Source organism: Sparus aurata, chromosome 10, assembly GCF_900880675.1.
Source record: "Sparus aurata chromosome 10, fSpaAur1.1, whole genome shotgun sequence".
NCBI classification, from domain to species: Eukaryota; Metazoa; Chordata; class Actinopteri; order Spariformes; family Sparidae; genus Sparus; species Sparus aurata.
Window position 1 is genome coordinate 21,221,886 of NC_044196.1, and position 19,641 is coordinate 21,241,526.

A 19,641-nucleotide genomic window follows, 5' to 3' on the forward strand; every position below is an offset into this window, starting at 1 on the left:
GATACCTACCTGACAGTGATTCAAGTGGCTCCTCCATCCGACTAGAAAAGCATTATATATATATATATATATATATATATATATATATATATATATATATATATATATATATATTTATATATATATATACACACACACATATATATACATATATATATTTCCATTTACCATCCATTCGTATGTCAACTGAATGGAATATGTACTTGCTGATTAGTTTTCCAGTCAGAATATCGGACTTCTTTCTGTATTTCAATATCATTAATAATTTGTGCTGCCATCTATTTATTCTGAAGGGTCTGGGTGAATACTTCTTGTACAGAAAGCCAATGAGGTCACTATATGTCCCCTTTCCATATCGCTGTATAGCTTATATAGTTTTACAGCTGGTGATTCTAAATGGCATTACAAACGGCAGTAAGGGGTTTTTTGTCTATTAAGATGGTGAACCTTTTGACTTAAATAGATGGTAGCAGTCAAATTTGTCTTCACTTAAATTTAAACGGATCTATATTCCAAGGTGAGGTGTGTTTGGCTTTCCGAGTCATCTGAAACTGGGAAGTCAGAAATGTGGTTGTCTGACCTCGAATGGAATTCACAGAGAGAACCCCATAAAGAGGCATTCCGTCTGCTTGTGAACCCACAGGGTTCAAGATCTTCCTGTTAACTGACAATTTCAATTCTCCCAATGCAACCCCCCCCCCCTTTGGTTACCACAGCCAATACATTTAAACCCAATTCTCCCATTCATTAGATTGTATTAATTCTTTTTTTTTTGATAAATGACATTCTCTGGTAATATTATGACCCTTTCTCAGTGAAGTATTAATGAAAAAGGGTCCTTTTAAATCGCGATAAGATTTAATAAAGTTTTCATGTCAAATAATTTCTTCAAAAAGAAATTACTACTGTGAATAACTAAAAAAACCTTATGACTTTTTACTGAAAAAATATATTTTCTCTTAAAATCTATGATATTGTTTCTTATCTGTGCTTTTGGAAGAAAGTGAGCGTTACCAGCACCAGTCACATTTTCACAACTCCCCCAATTGGATTTTTATCTGCAGTTGTTTGAACATTTATAGTAGTGAATAAAACGTTTTTTGTAATTACTATATAATATTAATAACAATTGTGATCATGATAATAATAACAAAGGGAAAATGTACAGTGAAATGTCAATTCACAGTTCCTATCTATATTTTTATACGACCATTGCTCACGGCTGTGGCTATATGTAGTGCGCGCACATACCTGTAAACCATCAATGCTGTTATATCTCAGTCCAGTTAAACCAAAATGAGTCAGCCGAAATAGCCAATAGTAGCGTTTACCTTTTCTAAACACCATTAATGTACCACAATGTGCCAGCCTTCACCTCTGAATGATGGTACAGTACACTATACTACAGGAAAACAGTGGTTTTAGCTGGTGAAGCGCAACTAACAATGTACCTCAGTGTGATCAGCTTCTCGTAGCCAGTAACTCACAGATATATATATTTGTCTTACAGGTCAAATTTGTAAGACTCGTTCGACTCATCAAAAACTGACCCTCTGGGTTGGTGGATGGCCCAGCCTACCAATCCAGCGCATCAATATTTGACTTTAAAATATTTGTAAGCACACTGTCAAGTCAATAACCATGAGCGCTTAAATCTGCCAAAACAATAGCTCAAAAAAATATATCAGATATGTGAAAATGCTACGAATGTGACAAAAACTAATGTGTGCAAGAGAAATTCGTGATTTGTATTGTGAAGGACAACATTTCAGACAGTTCTCTCTGTGACTTTAGATGTATTGATACCCTTTTGAGAATACTTCCTATAATGACTAATTTCACTGTACAACAATCCAACTGTTGTGCTACGAAAATACTCTCATATCCAACTATAATAATGAAAAACTCTGCTAAAGCTATGATAGGCAGCCACAGAATGACTTAAACAGTAGTGGGAAAAAAGGACTTTGATCCTTTATTAAAGTAAAGCTATGAGTACCACAGTGGAATAATACTGCATTCAGAGGTTTTTTTGTAAGTAAAAGTAAAGAAGTATTTAAAGTCAAATGTCGTAAAATATCAGAAATACAAGTACTCATGAATGTTTTCACATTGTTACATTACTCTTGCATTAGGAATAATGCGATATACTGTAAATATCACATTTTCCACATACTGCTGGTGTTAAATCCCTTCAAAGGAATACTTCAACATTTTGAGAAACACATGTGTGTGGTCAGAGCCAGCCGACCTGTTTCTAGGCTAAACGTGTCCCAACTCCATACCCCTTTCTTTAAAAAGAGTACTTCAACATTTTGGAAAATAAAGTTCTTGACCTTTCTTTTCATGAGTGAGATGTTCAGTTTGAGCGTGACGTCTCGTATGTCTGTGTTAAGTAGGTTTACGCAGCTGGAGTCAGGATGAGGTTAGCCTAGCTTAGCATAGAGACTGGAAGCAGTTTACCCCGGCTCAACATGTCACTCATGGAAAGAAAGAAGTAAATGCAATTTCTCTAAAAAGTTTCAATTATCACTTTAAGGCATGTACATGAACCTGAATCAATTTCTCAGCTGACTCGCTGATAGAGAGCATATGTAGGAGTATTTCCAAAAATGTTGAAACATTTCTATAAAAAGAGGAAAATACGGTGAAAGAAAACACAGACTCATCACTTGTCTTTACTTAAAATACAACAAATGAGGAAGGTTTGTTCATGTTCCCCCTTTCTGGGGGTCCAAGGCATTTTTTTTTCCAATCAGGCCATGATAAAGCAATCACTACAAATCAAGCACAGAGAAAGATTTAATATACAGAGATAAAGATTTGCATCACTGATTGCATATTAAAATAAAATTATCTTTGAAGCCTACACATTTCTATCATCACACTGGCTAGTTTAAACCCTAGCAGTGGATCTTATTTATATTTTGCATGTAACAACGTTAGTCTTTAAAGTTAACTAGTCACTACAGCTGTCAGGTTAATGTTATGAAGTAAAAAGGACAATATCTCTATGAAATGTAAAAGTATAAGGTCTCACAAAATGGAACTACGCACACGAGTACTTAAAAACTAGTAACTAAATGTTCTTAGTTAATTTTTTTTTATCTCTTGGCTTAACTAACCCAAACCCGCATTACTCCTTCAGAACACAGCCATTTCAACTTCTTATTGTTTTTAAAAGTATAGTTGTTAGTCCTTTGAAAGAGTAAAATATAGTCTTGTTTTTCAGTTCCACTGTATACTGATGTACAAACTCTACACGTCATGTAAAAATGGTTCAGCTTTGAAGAAAACATTGTCAAACCAACAGAGAAAGGCTTTTCTCACATGACACTGTATGATTGTTTTCTGGACATCAAGATGTGTGACAGAGCATTTGTTTTTTGTTTTTTTACTGCAGTCGATGCTACTTTACAGGAGATGGGAGCTTATCTATTATTGCCAAAGACAACTAAAGTGCATGCTGCATTACCCACTAACTTAATGGCTTGTACAGTAATTCATAAAACATACATTAATATAACACTTCACCCTATAGTACTAACAGGGTTTGCAGCACAATGTGTTCGCATTTGTATTCGCTTGTATACAAAGTATACAATCATCACATTTTTCAAACAAAGTGCTATAAGTAACCAAAAAAAAAAAAAGAATTCAATAATTCAATTCACTGTCACACTCGACCACTGACAACCCCTTGACTATTGTTTGTGTGCTATGGGGCTACTGTTTAAGGAAATAAGACGTGTAACTCATCGACACATTTTCAACTGAAGCACATGTTGTGATTTAAAACTAGAAAAGCTTTTCCGTATATTTTGCGAGTGTGACAAAACGAAGAAGTTCAGCGGTCGTGAAAATTTGGCACTTCACTTAGCACCCGATGCATCCGCAACCAGTGAAGAAACATTATGGGGTCATGTCGTGCCAGCTTTCACAATCCGGAACTTTTCCCAGTTCACGTCATTGATTTTCTCCCAAAAATATCATGTTAAAACTCATAGTAACCATATGAAATACATATATAAAATCCTATAGCTGCGCCTAAGTTTTTTAAGTTTGGCCCTCAGAGCTAAATTTCAAGCCTCAAAGCCGCAGCATCCAAAGACACCCCAAGGATGATTTGAAACATGTGTTCATTTAAATAGTTGTTGCAGAATGTTTACAGTAATCACATGAATAACAACAAATAATTTTTTGATCCAAACTCAAAACTCATTAAACTAAACTCATTTCCCCACTGATTTTCACTTTATGACAGAAATCCGTTCAGTGAAATGATGTATATTGAGCTAAAGGAACTGAGATGGGGGAACAAAGTTGAATCACTGAGCCTGCAACCAAGCAAGCCATTACAAACTGTAACTTGCAGACTCCCTGAGCCCAATGAAAAACAGGCTCAATAGGAATCACACGGATAGAGCACCTTGTTGTCCACACGGTACAACATGATAAAACAATAATAACAATAAAAGTGCAGATTTTTTATTTAAGCTCCGGAGCTGTGGATCTCATTTTTCTGCAAGATCAAACAACTTCTTAATGTAACAGAATCAACATTAGGTTTCAAGAAAGTGAAAACTAGCGGAGATATGACATGATTACTGTTAACATTCTGCAATACCCATTTCAATGAGAACTTGTTACAAATGATCCTTAGAGTCTCCTGGATGCCATCAAGTGGAAAAATAAGCAGTTCAAAAATCAAAAATCACAAAAACAATGACACTTTGCTCAAACGAGCAAACTCAAAAAAAAGGCATAACTAATAAAGTACAGCTGTAGCATTTTGCAAGGTCCCACAAAAGTAAGTTTTCTCATGCATGTTTTCAAGAGACTCCAAGACATGAAGTGGGAGAGCCTAGGTGAGAACACGGAATGACCTTATGCACAAATTCTAGTATCAACTTGACATACTATATAATTATGTATGTTACTCTGTAGGCGTCAAGCACTCTGGAATTCTGGGAAAAATTCTGAGAGACTGCATGGTTGTAAGACTTTGTCTGATGAATGGGATTACGGGATGCTACTGGGCTCTATAACCAAGTTTTTTTAACTCCGGTTAGGGCTAACCCTTTAGTTCTTATTTTGCTTTTCATCGAATGCATCCTCTGTGTTAGAATCCCTGACTTGTACACGTCTGTGAAGCGTGCCCACGCTAGTTACTGTATCATAAACCCATTAACCGAGTGTACTTTATTAGACAGTTGGGCCAATTTTTTAGAGGTTGTTACTAATGGCATTTTTAATGGTTAATGTATCATTTATCTTTGCTTCATAAAGCAGTTATAAACTACCATTTGTACAAAGGACTTTTGGATTATCAGGTTCTGAAATACCCCTTAGGCTAGTGTACGTCTTCCTCCAGGTGTGTGTGGCTTTTTTGGTTACCTTTTATGATTAGTCGGCGAGCAACTGTCCTGTTGTTAAACGCGACAGCGTAAGTTGTTACCATGGGCGTAAAAACAGCATTTACCTGGCAATGACAGCTATTGGCCATGGGAAGTATGACTTGTTTGTGAATGCAAAGGAAGCCAAAGCTATGGTTGAGTTGAGGCTGTGGAATGGGTATGGTCAACAAAGTGTCTGTCAGTATTTGTTTTCTTTGAAATCCAAATTATCTGGATGAGGCTTCCTTACCTTAGCTGAGTAGATATTGTTTATGACGTATTTTTGTAGCCTAACCCGGAAGTTAGCATCGCCCTGGTTTTCCCTCAACAGAAAACCTATGGGCTTCTTGAATTGGAGGTTGATTTACTGCAGAAAATAAGCTCTTTCTCAAGATAATCTTGAGAGATAAACCCCAGTTTTAAGATTTTGGAAGCCGAAATGAACTTGTTATAGTTAGAAGCTAAAGTTAGGCTGTTAACAAACTACATTGCATTAAAATGACTTCAACGTCACCACCAGTAAGCTTGCCAGTCATCTATTCTATACGCACTTAACCTTAAACTGATCTACAAATTGCAAAGTTAGAATTAGAATAGCTTGCCACTAAAGTACCTGAGTAGCTGAGTCTCTGTGTTCAGTCTGACAACAGATTTTATGTTGTGAAATACAAAAAAACATATTGTAAAAATATCTTGTCTATCCGGCTTGTGTTAACCACAGACTTTATTTCAGGCCAAACTTTATTTCTGTCCTCACTTTCTAAAAAGTGGCAAGTGTGCTGGAGCTATAACAAAGTACAAAATGCACTTTGTTGGATGATGAAATACTGCACACCTTATGGGTTTTTCACAATCTTGCAATCAAAATGTTGTCCTTGATGCTGCATTACGAAGCATGAGTAAATGATTTATTCATCATGAATAAAGCTACTGATTACAATGAATAAACCCTTTACAAAGTACTACTTTTAAAAATGAAACTGGGGGTTGGGGATATAATTATAAATTCAAAACCTTTCTTGGGCTATGCATTTAGCAACCAAACTCCAAACTCCAAACTCCAACATACCATTTCAAATCAATCATCCGGGCGCTTAGGAGAAGTGCATCAGTAGAAATAATTCAGTTACAACAATATTGTAGGAAACTGATAAGCCAACAGATTGAAGGAGCTACCGTTTTTTTATCCAGTATGACGAAGTGTTTTTTTGTCAAATTAAATATTGTAATCTCTGAATTTCCTCAAACCACACTTGTTGGATTCATTTCAATCTGCAGAACTCAGAAACTTTTCTTTTTATCTGTGAAGTTAGAAACATCAGACGTTTGTAGGTGTTGGCGTAGATGCTAAAAGGTTCATGAAATATTTTATCATGGCAGAGCACTCGGGATAATTGATCTTGCCAAATGTCTACCATTGGGACAATCGCGGATCAAGATAATCAAGAAAATTCTCCCGAGTGACTTGACTTGGCCAGGATAATTGTGACATGACATTTTTCACGTCATCCAATGTACACTGAGGTATTTGTAATGAACAATTTGGATCTTTGACAACTCAAAGAAACACCTGTTCTGTACGATTCATATGCATTTCAACGCCAAATTGTTTGGCATGTGGAAAGACTTTTGATGAGCCAGAAAAAAGCAACCAAGAGATGCTTTCATTCAAATGTGATGATGACTGGGTCAACATTATAGGTTTCTTGTCTTGTTGGACTTCCCTTGCTCCAAAAAGTCTAGTGAAACAAAAAATAATTTGTAGAGTTAAGAGACCAAACATTTAGACTGATGACACCAGAGGGACTGTTGCTCATCTGCACACATGGGCCATCATACTACCACTGGACACAATTAGATCAATATTGGAATACATTAAAAGTGAGTCAATAAGGCATGAGACCAGATATATTTTGTTTCTCGCATCGAGGTCCAATTAAGTTTGTAGGAGAAGCAAGCCAACTTAAAATGGCAGCCTGAATTGGTTCAATCTGACCAGGAGAAGGATTGCAGGTCACCTTACAGCCTCAGTAGGTTTTGTACAAAGTTTAAAACTATCTAGAACCCCCTTTTTAATGGTAGGATTGTCTGTGGTGTGATATCGTATCTCTACCTGTGTGAATCACCACATCCAGACTACAGGGCAAGCAAAAGACCCAAAACTCTTGAAAAGAGATCCGAGAAGCGGTGGGATGATTCCAAGACGAAGCTATCATTTTGCCCACCTGTAATGGTGGCCATTCCCTAATAAATTCCAAATAAATTCCAAAAAGGTGGGCCAGATATCTTAAAACCTGAACCATTTACCAAATTAGTGAACAAACAGTACATCTCTGACTTCTTTTACCACTGTGAAGCTGATGATATCAGGACTCAAAGTGAAGTGGCAGCAGGGCACATTGTGTGAATGTAGAAAATAGAAAGTTTTATTTAACAAAAAAAAGAAGAAAAAAGTGAGATCAATTCATAACTGGCCACTATTTGTTTCCCTAAGAAGGAGGCCATCATAAGCTTTTTGGCGATTTTCAAGTGTTAACATTATGTCTTCACTCTGGCATCACACAAGCTCCATTGGATTTCATCACAACGTATAGTATTTACATGTATTACATATTATTATGACAAGACAACAAAAAAATAAGTTAATGAGTATATTTAATGTAATCTGTTGAAGGATAACTGTACTTGCTATGTTTAGGTTAAAATTTGGGGTTATGCTAGACTTAACAGATGGTATATTTGTGTGTGTGTGTGTGTGTGTGTGTGTGTGTGTGTGTATATGTGTGTGTGTGCAGTTTGTGTGTGTGTGTTTGGGGTGGCGAGAGGCTGCATATGTACATTTCTTCACTGGCTTTTAACATCTTCATTTTGATACAGAAGGGTGTGCGGCGCATGGGTTAAGATGATTTAGTGTTTGTAAAATCATTTAGAAAAAAATGAACTTGTGGTTTCGATATTCATGAGCTTTGTTTTATCGTGAGCACAAAATCTACCCAACTGAATTCTTATAAGACAAAAATCTGCAAAATTCATGGCACTCATGCTATATTAGAATTACCACCCTTGCAGTTGTATTCCTCCACGCAGCAGTCACATTACTTTTCCTGAGCTACTGTGTTGAATACCAGCCAAAACTTTTTTTTGCAGAACATGATGATGTCATGATGACCTTTTAGAAATTACCCATTTCATCATGTTATCCTGTTAGACGTTTGTGTGGAAGTTTGTAAAAATAATTACCAAATCGAGTGTTGAGCAATGGCCAAAAGTGTATGAGCTTTAACCGCCAAATCCTAATCAGGTCATCCTTGAGCAAAATTTGAAGAAAGTCCTTCCTAATGCATTTTTGAGATATCACAGAGTCAATTGGAAATTCTGAGTTGGGAGGGATTAGCTGCCAACCCTAACCCTTAACCAAGTATCTTGTGGTCTTGGGGTGAGGGTGAGATGAAACCCAGGATCATCAGGCAGATTGGTGCTGTGTCAAACCTTGTCAGCACACACAAAAGGCTTATTACTTTCAAATGGGAACACATTTCTTAAAATCTGCAGTAGTTTTCTCATTTTTTCAATTTTTCAAGGTGATCCATCCACTGACCCAACAAGTATGACACATCAAGATGCCGATTAAACGTGATTTTTGCACAAGTGTAGGGAAGAGGGTTAGAGCCGCCATAGAAAATTTATTTGAGCTCTGACTTTTTCTTTCAAATTCTTCTGAATTCTTGATATGCCACTGTAAGGTGAATTAATCATCTTGAAAAAAAGAAGATCTCACGGACACAGATTTTAACAATTTGTCCTCAAAATTTGAGATTAATAAGCCGTTTGTGTGCCCAAAGTCTTTTTTTTAGATTCTTTTCAAAAATCAAGTGTTGTGCTTATATATTTGCTGAGTGGATAAGGAATATAAAAGTTGCAAATGTTAAATGAAACCAGTCTACTCCTTCATTACCATGGGCACACTTTTAAAATATTACAGGGATATTAATAACAAACTGTCAATTATTTTATCATCTTACTGTCTGGAAATGTGGCCATTGAAATCTATTTCAGACCTCCATTATTTCTAATGATATGGTAAAGCCCAAGAAATTTGTGCTCAGTCAAATGGCAACATGCCAGTAACAGGAATACTATAAAAATGCACATTAAGTGGGAGAGACAAAGAGTCAGTAGGGCCTCCGTTTCTCATTTTATGTTAAACGCCACATCGAGTGGAGTAATTACGAATGATGCTACCAATAGTCCTGCCTTATGCTGGTTGACTATACCATATTATCATGTCGGAGTCAGAATCATGAGAAAACAGTTTTGGTCATTTTGTGCCAAGACCACGAAGTAGTGATTCTGTGTCACGATAACAAGTTTTCTAAATGGATCACAAAAATATTCTGTGATCACGTGGATATCTTAAAAAAAAAAAAAAAAAGAATCCCACGGCCTTCCAACCTTCCGTATCTTCACTTCAGTCCTGGCAGCAAATAGTAGGGCATCGCTTTAGATCAGTGGTGACTTTCTTTGGTTACAAACATAGGGTAAAAAGATAGTTGTCCTCCTATTTTGTTACGCTCCCTGCAATATGTTGAGGATTATGGCCACACTAATGGGTCCATCCTAAAACATTAATGGTTTTTTAAAAAGCATCCGTCTGTTTCAACATTTATTTACCATTTTATAAAACTTTTTTTTAAGATTTGACTCATCATTTATCTTTCTTCAGAAAATAGGCCCAGTCATCCTCACACCTAGAAAAATTGCATACCAGAAGAAGAAGGTGGTCAAAGCCATGATAAGAGCTGATCAAGGCAACAGAGAGGTAAAATACTTCTGTACAAACTGAGATGTTTTTCCTATAAAGATATTCCTGTGACTCCCACTACATGGGAATTTAAAGGGAGATTAAGGGAGTTTAAAGAGTGTGTGTGTTGTACTACGGAGGCTCCTATGTTGTAATTTTAATGCAAAAGGGGCACTTAATCACTTAAGACAACCTTTAAAACATTTTGGGCCTGCTATGATGCCTCATATCAAATCAGATCAAATCAAAACCATCATGTATGTGATAATGCAGGTGTTTAAAAGTGTAATATGTAAGAACAGGCCACCTGTCAAACTAACATCCCAGGCAGACAGGGGGCTGCATATCACCAAAGTAACTGCAGCAGCTGTTAGCTAGTTAGCTCAGATAGTTGTCCAGCATAGATGTCTTTGACAAAACAAAAACTGTTATTTCCTTGCATTATGTTTTTTTTTTAAATGTTCTTACTAAAATTCTTGCATATTGACCCTTTAAGAAAATAATAACAACAGAAAGGTGGTGGCCAAAGAACATTAAGTAGAGTGTTATTTCCTTCACCAAGTTCATTACTTTCTACATGGCTGAAGTAACACGTCTATCGCAATGCTAGCAGCTTTGTAAGGCTGTACCTTTGTACAGCACTGGTTTTAGCTGACTGCTAATGTCAGCATGCTAACAACTGATGAGTTGCAGGTATGTTCATCCTATTTGTCAACTGTTTTAGCACGTTAGCATGCTAAGATTTGCTAATCAGCATTAAACAAAAAGTTAAGCCAAGGCTGATGCCACTGTCGTTAGTTTGCACGTCTGCTATGTGGTCATAAAAACGAAGAGTTAGACGAAATGAAATGTTGACTTTAGGATCATCAAAGTAGTTACAATTAGTCCTGGGCACCATGCAAGTGTGTACTAAAGTTTGGGCCATGTTGTGGGCCTATGTCCATGTTCGTAGATGTTAAGTAAAAAAAACTGAATCTGCTGTTGGCACTATGAAAGTTAGGGGAGCACGTCTAATGTCCTCAGTTGTAGCGTTACTTTCACAGCTGAGTTAAAAGGTAACATCGTGTAAATTACTGTTGCTATGGTAGTTTTAAAAAATCCTTTCACCAATGAGAGAATCTATTTTGAAAGAATGCTGTTCATTCCTCTGTTAGCGCTCCAAACACTTGGAAAGTCTCTGAAAAGGACCACTGAAGCTGTTCTGGAAGTTCATGTCGGGGGCCAGCACCTTACTAAATAAACTGCTGACTGGAGCGATGTGATTTTGTCCTGATGTTAATGGACAAGGAATAAGTCTAGCTTAAATCTGTACCGTCCTCAGCCATGGTCTAATCCACAGTATTCTGTTCATGTCTAGACAGTAGGCTAGAGGTTAGTTTGCTCAAAAGTGACTCAACCTTCTCCGAACGCTGGTTTCAATATAGTGACAGAGAACACTACTTTTTTAAAAGGTTTTTGTCAGCTAATATTAGTGAGGCTTAAAACGTCTTAACAATATATTTCTTGGAATTCTATCACAGTTATTTTTCATTCTACTCCTTCTCCCTACATTATCTGAAGCCAGAAGTAAACTGCACAGTAGTCTTATAAACATGTTCAAGCATTAGCATTTTTGTTTGGCATTATGCTAGCGATCTACGAAGGTAGCCTAAGCCTAGATTTCACTTACAACCTCATAAATGAATAATTACTAGTAAATTTGTATTGCAGCATTTAAGTGAAAAATATTAAATTAGTAACATATACAGTCAAAGAATCAAACAATAAAAGGACAAAAGCAAAAGACGTAAGTCTGACCGTGATGAAGGATAAATTCCCAACCATTTTATGGCTGAGCATGGTCATTTCACTAACAGGCTTTGTTTGTTGTTTCAGCAGATTTGTTGAAGGTAATACTAGTTAATAGATGCAACCATCAACGTTACAGTGGTGGGATCTGTACAGTACCCCTATTTGATCCTGAACTATTCCTTTTCATTCTAACGTAGACATAACCTGTCTGTGTAGTTTTAATAAAGTGCCTTCAGAGTTGTGCAGATTTAGTAACCCAACTCAGCTTGTGTACATATTTAGAAGGTTCATATTTACAGAAAGAACAGAGATGAAAGGTTTGAGCTCTAAGGCTACTTAAATCTTATTCTTCAAAGAATAACGTTTGTAAGTTGACTGTTTTTTTAGGTTTTAGGTTACATCGCTGCTACCGGTGTGAGAAAAGCTTCCTCAAGTTCATCACTCGTATGACACCCATCCATGTCGTATGACATACAGAGGGTGGACATAATCAAAAACACTTGTAATCATTCTGTTCAAACTTAAATTCAAGCTAAGCTAATAAGGTGTTCATTGAAACCCAATGACTTTTGAGGCTATAGTTTGTACTGTGGTTGTTTTGAAACAAAATCCATTTTCGATCAATGGAATTGCAGGACACATGGATCACTCACTGTGGATGTCACAGAGAATTTAACTTATGAAAATTCCAATCATCAAATTGCAATTACAATTAACAGTGCTGACTGTCCTTCAAACTCCTTTCTAGATTGTTTCTTTTTGGAAGCTAATTTACGGCCTCTGCGTTTGGTTAATGTTTTTAACAGGTCCGTTATGGTCCAAGATTTTTGACATGTGAAGACCCCTACTAAAAGGTTTTCATCTTATTTAGTCCCCTCTCTTAAATATTAATATTATTAATATAATTAGACCTCAAAACTATAGCCTTACAAATGGTACTTAAAATAACTATAATGTATCCACACATCTCTGACCCCAGTTGAACATTAGACTGTCACTCTTTATGACAGAACTATACTAGCTGATTACATGATGTGTTGATGATTCAATGTCCATGCCCTGTATGTATTTGTTTATTGTTGAATCTAACTTACTGCATTCCTAAAAGTTGTTTTGCTTAATAGAAACTACATTTTGTTTGCTTGGTTTCTTTCTCCTCAATATAGAGGGTTGTGTTTTTTTTGTTATGGGGTTATTGAGTTGTGTTCATTCCTTCTCGTCTGAACCCTCATCTTCATTCCGGCTCCTTTATCTTCTACACTTTTCCCTCCACCTTCTTTAACTAGATGACATCTGACTCCACCACGCACTGCTCGGTGTACTCCTTCACCAGCTCCACGCTCAAAGTGGTGTGGCAGAATTCGGCCATGGGCTTCCAGAGTGGTGGATCCAGGAACATCTGGCACATCACGTGCCCCTTCAGGGTGGCTGTGTGGCGCTGCAGGTGGCACAAGAACTGCTGCCGAGCAAGGTCCAGGTCTTTACCGAACATGTCAATGTTCAGGTAATACCTGGTTAAAAAGAAGTATACCAGTTGACTGAGTGAAAAGGTTGCCCTATTCTAAAAATGAATAACTCACAGTCAAAATTATTTGGAGCATTTTAAAGCCACTATGTGTATTATCTTATAAAGTGACAACTCTGGTGTCCCCCCATAGTATAATTAAATAATGTTAAGGTAGACAGCAATGTACACCAATACAGTGTTCTAAACTTCCTTATGGACAATAATTGTACTTGCAACATCTGCTTGGCATTAGATAAAGAAAGGACAGTTACCAATCGTCTCCAATGGGCACCCTAAAAGGGAAGGTACAGAGACTGGCCACGGTAGGGCTGGACAGGTCATCCACCATCCAGTCGATGTCCTTCTTCATAAGGATGGCCATGTTGCTGGGCAAAGGCTTGAATGGCTGCCAGTCTTGGATGATGGTGGCATTAGGAAGAACCCCTTGCATCAGGTCAGTGGTCAGATACAGCTGGTGTACAGCTGTTTGGTCAAGACGCACTGGAAGATGGTTGGTGGAGGAGGTGGACAAAGGGGATTGGATGTCTCCACCCAGACCGAGTGCGGACAGGCGGCTTTTGAGGTCCTCTGCTCTAAAGCGCACCAGCAGAATACCCTGAAGAGAAGAAAGCCAGGGTTTGGGCTTACAAAGAACTACAACAGTAAAGCACCGATTAAATGTAGGATTTACTACATTTTACATGAAGCAATACCAGCAATCAGTTATAAGCACACACAAATACAAAGAGTCTGCTTTTGTCGCCTGCTTTTTACCTGCTTGGTTATGATACGATACTTCTGGAAATCCTTGGGTCCAAGCCGATCATCACGGGTCAAGCGGGTTACTTTGACCTCTGGGAACTTGGATTTGACCAGCTCAGAGCAAAAGCGCAGCAGAACTCCTGCCACGCCCTTGCCCCTTTCCTGGGGGGCAACACGGAGCCCTTCCACCAGCATGGTCTCTCCATCGTCAATCACACACACTGACTCCAGAGCAATCTGCAGAGCATCATGGAGGAAGAAGGACAAAGAAAATTATCACACTGACATAGTTGTTTTTAGGACAGTACACCATTCTTGAAGCTGGAGCAGAGCAGCATGATGAAAAAATCCTATCTCTCTTGTTTTGGAGATTTGGAAAACAGGAAGTGTTAATTGAAGCACGGAGCATTTTCTGCCGCTCATTCGGGTCTGAGTCCCAGGTGCGCACAGACTATGCAACATGGCAGCAGAACCACACAGTCTGCAACAAGTAGATGATGTGGTTCTGCTGGTTTCCCCCAGTTCACACTGGGAAGTTTGCAACCTAGAACAAAGCAGTGTTGATGAAAATCAGCACCAGAACCATTGCGCCTTCGATTCAAAAGGAGACACTGAGACATTTCAGGCATCTGATTAGGATGCTTCCTGGACACCTTCCTTTGGAAAAGTTCTGGGTATGTCCAATTGAAAGTAGAACCCAAGAAACACTGAGGAAAAAACACATCCCACCTGCCTTGGGAATACATTGAGATACACAAAGAGGTGCTGGAAGACGTGGCTGGAGAGACAGACACCTGGGCTACCCTACCATTGCAAGCCTCCAACAGCTTTCCCAAAAACTTTAACAAAACCCAATTTGTGTAAAACACTTATAGTCCTGAGTCTGATAAACATACTTTGAGGTCTGTGATGAAGATGCACATGGCATCGAAACGTTAGTCATTGAATAAAAGTTTGTTGTCTTCATCTTTGTGCCCCGGTACACTTTGGACCATGTTCTGTGAACCTAAGGGCTCAGTTGTTCATATGGTTCCATTTTTACTACAGGGTGTCTACATCTGTATAGGGGTGTAACATTACTTAGTAGTACTTTACACTGATGTGATGACTAGTCTAACCTGGAGCTAGAATTATCTCCAGCCACAGCTATCGCTGGTGCAGAGACATACAAAAGTGTAAAACACTCACTTACTTTGACATCTGAGGTTCATCTTGTTCACTGTCTTATTGGAGTAAATAGTAGGTTAATATCAGATTGGTCTTGTTGCCTTTAGTCGAGAGACTGGTCCTGGAGGTGTCCACATGACAAAACAGTTTGAGGTGGGGGGGGGACATGCCTAGCCTCTACTAAATGAAGAGAAGTTTAATTCCCAATAACTAAAATGTTCTCTAATTTAAATGTTTGTTCTTAGCTGGCCTGCTAATGTTAGTCACAAGTAGGGATTTCAGTTGCAGTTATCTTTGCGTTTTGAAAAGCCCAACACCCATTAACTAACTGGTTGATAATTAAGAAAAAATCAAACACAAACACAAGTTGTTTTTTCTTTATTGATAGGACAGCTTAAAAGATGGAAGGAAATGGGATGAGAGAGACGGTGGATGGTATGCAGCAAAGGGGCCGCAGGTCAGACTTGAACCCTGGGCCGCTGCAGCGAGGATACAGCCTCTGTGCATGGGTCGCATGCTCTACCAACTGAGCTACTGGGGTGCCCAAGAGGAGCTTTCCTTTTAATCCGGCGTTCCATTGACTTAATGAGCACCAGTGCACCGCGTCAGTTTCTCGCAGAGGTGGTCTGACATGTGCCGGACGTAGAGTCTGGTCTAGTCTCGCATAGCTGGACCTATTTCCACACTTCGTTTGTCACTGTGCCAGCGCTGGAGAAAGGAGCACAGTAGACTGCAAAGTCAGCATTGATAAAGTGACAGGTAGTTGTAAAGTCAGCTTTTGTTTGTGAGAGCTGTTCAGCAGTCACTTGTCTTACGTTGGCTTGTCTGCCCTGGCTAGCTTGACTTTTATCCCTTGCCCTCAACCACATTAATTGTCAGCATATTGCCTCGGACCAGCGCATCACACTCTCTCTTTCTTTCACACTCTTTCACACTTCATCCTCAAACGTGGCGACAGAGTGCATGTTCTTAATGTGGCACAGCATAGCGCTATGGTACTACCAAACTGAAACGTTACATTGCACATTTTTACTTACATTTTCCCACACTGAGCTTCTTTTAGCCTGATTAACTTTTTACCTCAGACTGCTCTAGCAAAGCCGTTAGTGTGTCTGTATGTAAACTAACCTATAGTCTAACCTATAGACCAACATGTGCAACCGGTCTAAGGTATTCCCAGCAGTTAATCAATCAATGGTCAACCAATCAGTGGTTAACTGTTGACATCCCTAGTCAAAGGTATGGCATCATTCAGTAATTTCTCGTTGGAGGGTGCGTAATCACACTTTTCAGGACTTGGCAGAAAAAAGGCATACCCTTTACAACCATGTCCATATTTGCATGGACAACCAACTGAAAACCCACACGAAGCACTAAGCAAACAAGCACTAAGATACATTTCCTGAATTTCTCATTGACTTCATAGAATTCTTCCTACTCCTATCTCCAAATGTTAAGATATTTTCACATTATTCATCGACTTACCACTTTCCCCTGTTTGCGGGCCAGTATGACTGTGCGGTTGGCCTCCTGCAGCCAGCTGGTGTATCTAGTGGGCAGGTAGTCAAGGCCTCCATAGATGTCCTGGCTCATAGCCATGATATCATCGAAGTCCTCCTCAGTGGCCACAGTGAAATTAAGGCCTGCCTGGGACAGGGCCTCTGGAAGCTGGGGCATAGTCAGGCTGGTATCAATCTTCATCTTGAAACAACTGATGAGATACAAAGTTGAGGAGAGATTATTGTGGATTGTATTTATTAAATGACTCAGAGCAAGATGTCATTCTCAGCCAGTCAGAATGACCCCCCAACTACTCCTAATGAAAACACAGGAGCAAAAACATCTTACCATTTTCAACCAAGATTGAGGAGCGCTAAGGAGCTGTCCTACTAAGGAGCTGACAGTTTGAACATTCTGAGAGGTGATATAATGATGTGATATAATGGAAAGAATAGATTAGTGGCTCTAAGCACAAAGGAAAATGCATATCAAGTATATCAATATAACAGTATAGTATGTTGCATTCAAGCCATATGTGTTTAAATGGCTTGAATGGAACCTTCTGTAGGCACTCTGTGAAAGCAGAGAAATAACAGTGGTAAAGCATAACCCGATTTTTTATTTTAGGGAATGTGTGTCGCCTTGTAGCTTATGGGGACTTCTTACAGAGTTACTTAACCATGACTAATAATCCTGTTTGTGCTCCCATCAAGGCTCTGTTCATTACTTCTAAAGGAGAATGCATCACAAGGGAACACTGAGCGACCGTGATGCCAAAAGGAGATGATGGTTACCTTATTACAGCACTCACAACTCAGTTCCACATCCACCGATCTTGAGCAAATATGGAGCAGCATGGTGATTACAGTGCTATGACATGCTATAATGTGCAATTCAGACTTAGAGGGTATTTAAGGGCCAACACCTCAATTTTGGCAGTGACAACACTCTCTTTCAGGCTACACTACTAGCTCTGTATTAAAGGCTGAACTGAATTCTGAATTCAGAGCAGAAGTTGCACTAACCCTTGGGAGCAGATGAGAGTTTTAGAGGAAACTATTTAACAGCCTCTTCAGCATGGGGTAGTAATGTGTCACTATATAAACAACATAAATCCACTTGGAACTGAAAAATAAACAAGATTTAAATAGTAGTGGTACAGGAATGGAATAACCAGCTGAGGCCTGGTCAATGAAGCAACTTGAACATACAGTGGATAGCTTCTTTCTGTTTTCTGGCTTTACTGATCCTAACAATGAGAATCACACTAACAGCCAGGCCACATGTCCTGCTTGAGCAGCTCATGTGCACAGCAGACCATCTTGCTTTTTCACCTCAGCGCCCATGTCAGCAGGTTGAAGCAGCCCCAGAGCGAGAATGAGCAGTGAGGCCATCAGCAGTCTCATCTCAGTGAGGCAACCCAGGTTTTTGACATCTAGCCATGAGTGTGTTCATAAAAAAAGGGGAGGTGTGTGCAGCATATGACCAATCCTAAACACGAACGAACCAGCTGAGCCATGCTCTATACAAAGAGTAAAACAGTCGACAAATACAGAGAAGTATTTGTACAAATTCTGTCCTCACAATGACTGCTTGGTCAGAATGCAGTGCTTTCATATGTGTGTGTGAACATAACCTGCCATGGAGTAGGTGTGCAGCATAAGCTCCTGTGGAGATGTACCCTTGTAAGAAGTGAACCGCCACTAACCCTGAAGTCCGCTAACCACAAATCCTGTTTCACGTAGCTTAGGCCTCAGGACAGAAAGAGAAAACCACAACACACAAAACATCACCATGAACTCAGCTACTGATGACCACACTGAAATCAGCAGGAACACAATTATGGTTCCAAAATACTGACCCAAGGGGAACCAAACACGGACACAAAATAGATTGAGATACACAGGGATAGGTGGATGATTGAGCAAAAAGGGACAAAAAAAAGCAAGAAAACAGACCACAGTTAAGACAGGTTGTGGGGGAAGGGAGGCAGAAACAGACAGAAAGGTGAGACAAAACACATCAATGCAAACAGTCACAGGAAGTGGAAGACTGGCACCAATCTTGAAACCAATGTCTTTATTCCATAAATCCTGTAAATCTGAACTCTTAGCCCCCTGATATAATACACTACCATACACAAATATTCTTTGGGACCCACTCCACATTAAAAACTCCAAGATTTGTCCTTAACTTGGCTAAATCTTGGAGTTATGTGTTGGGTACTCATGGGATGGCGCGAGGGTCATTGAAGTTGATTAAAAAAATTCTGGCACTTGTAGAAATGTTGCAAGTGTTGTGAGCACTTACCGGGCTGATACTGAATAATACTGAACAAAGTCACTAATATTAACCGTCAGGGAATACTGGTGCCAGATGACAGGGCTCCGCACAACAAAAACAAGATGCTTGCTCTTATGAAGATTTTTGCATTTAATTGAGTTGGGACACAATGCATTAACATACGATGCATACAGTGTGATCAAATAAAATAAAACAAGCTTGTGAAAAAAGAAAACATGCAACATAACATAAGAAGCCATACAAAAGAGAAGTGATACAATGTGAGATACAATATTATCATATGTATATGATAACATAAAATAACATATAGGCTAAAGTAGGTAGGGCTGGGTTTGATATAAATGTTGCTAATTTTTTCAAAACAGTCCAGTACTGAGAGTTGTCCACATTGATAGTATATTTTCATTAGTGTA

At 38.7% G+C, this 19,641-nt stretch overlaps 1 protein-coding gene across 3 annotated transcripts in view; it reads right to left on the reverse strand.

Moving 5' to 3' along the window:
• Positions 1-1,952: 1,952 nt before the first annotated feature.
• The window catches only part of nat16 (N-acetyltransferase 16), a 43,764-nt gene continuing 26,075 nt past the window's right edge, over positions 1,953-19,641 (reverse strand). For all 3 annotated transcript variants that reach the window (XM_030430928.1, XM_030430927.1, XM_030430929.1), the window contains 4 exons: positions 16,910-17,135; positions 14,270-14,494; positions 13,768-14,111; positions 1,953-13,499 (listed from right to left, as the gene is read on the reverse strand). In XM_030430928.1, coding sequence (XP_030286788.1) covers positions 13,271-13,499; positions 13,768-14,111; positions 14,270-14,494; positions 16,910-17,135 — 1,024 coding nt within the window. In that variant the 3' untranslated portion in view covers positions 1,953-13,270. The remainder of the gene's footprint in view (positions 13,500-13,767; positions 14,112-14,269; positions 14,495-16,909; positions 17,136-19,641) is intronic.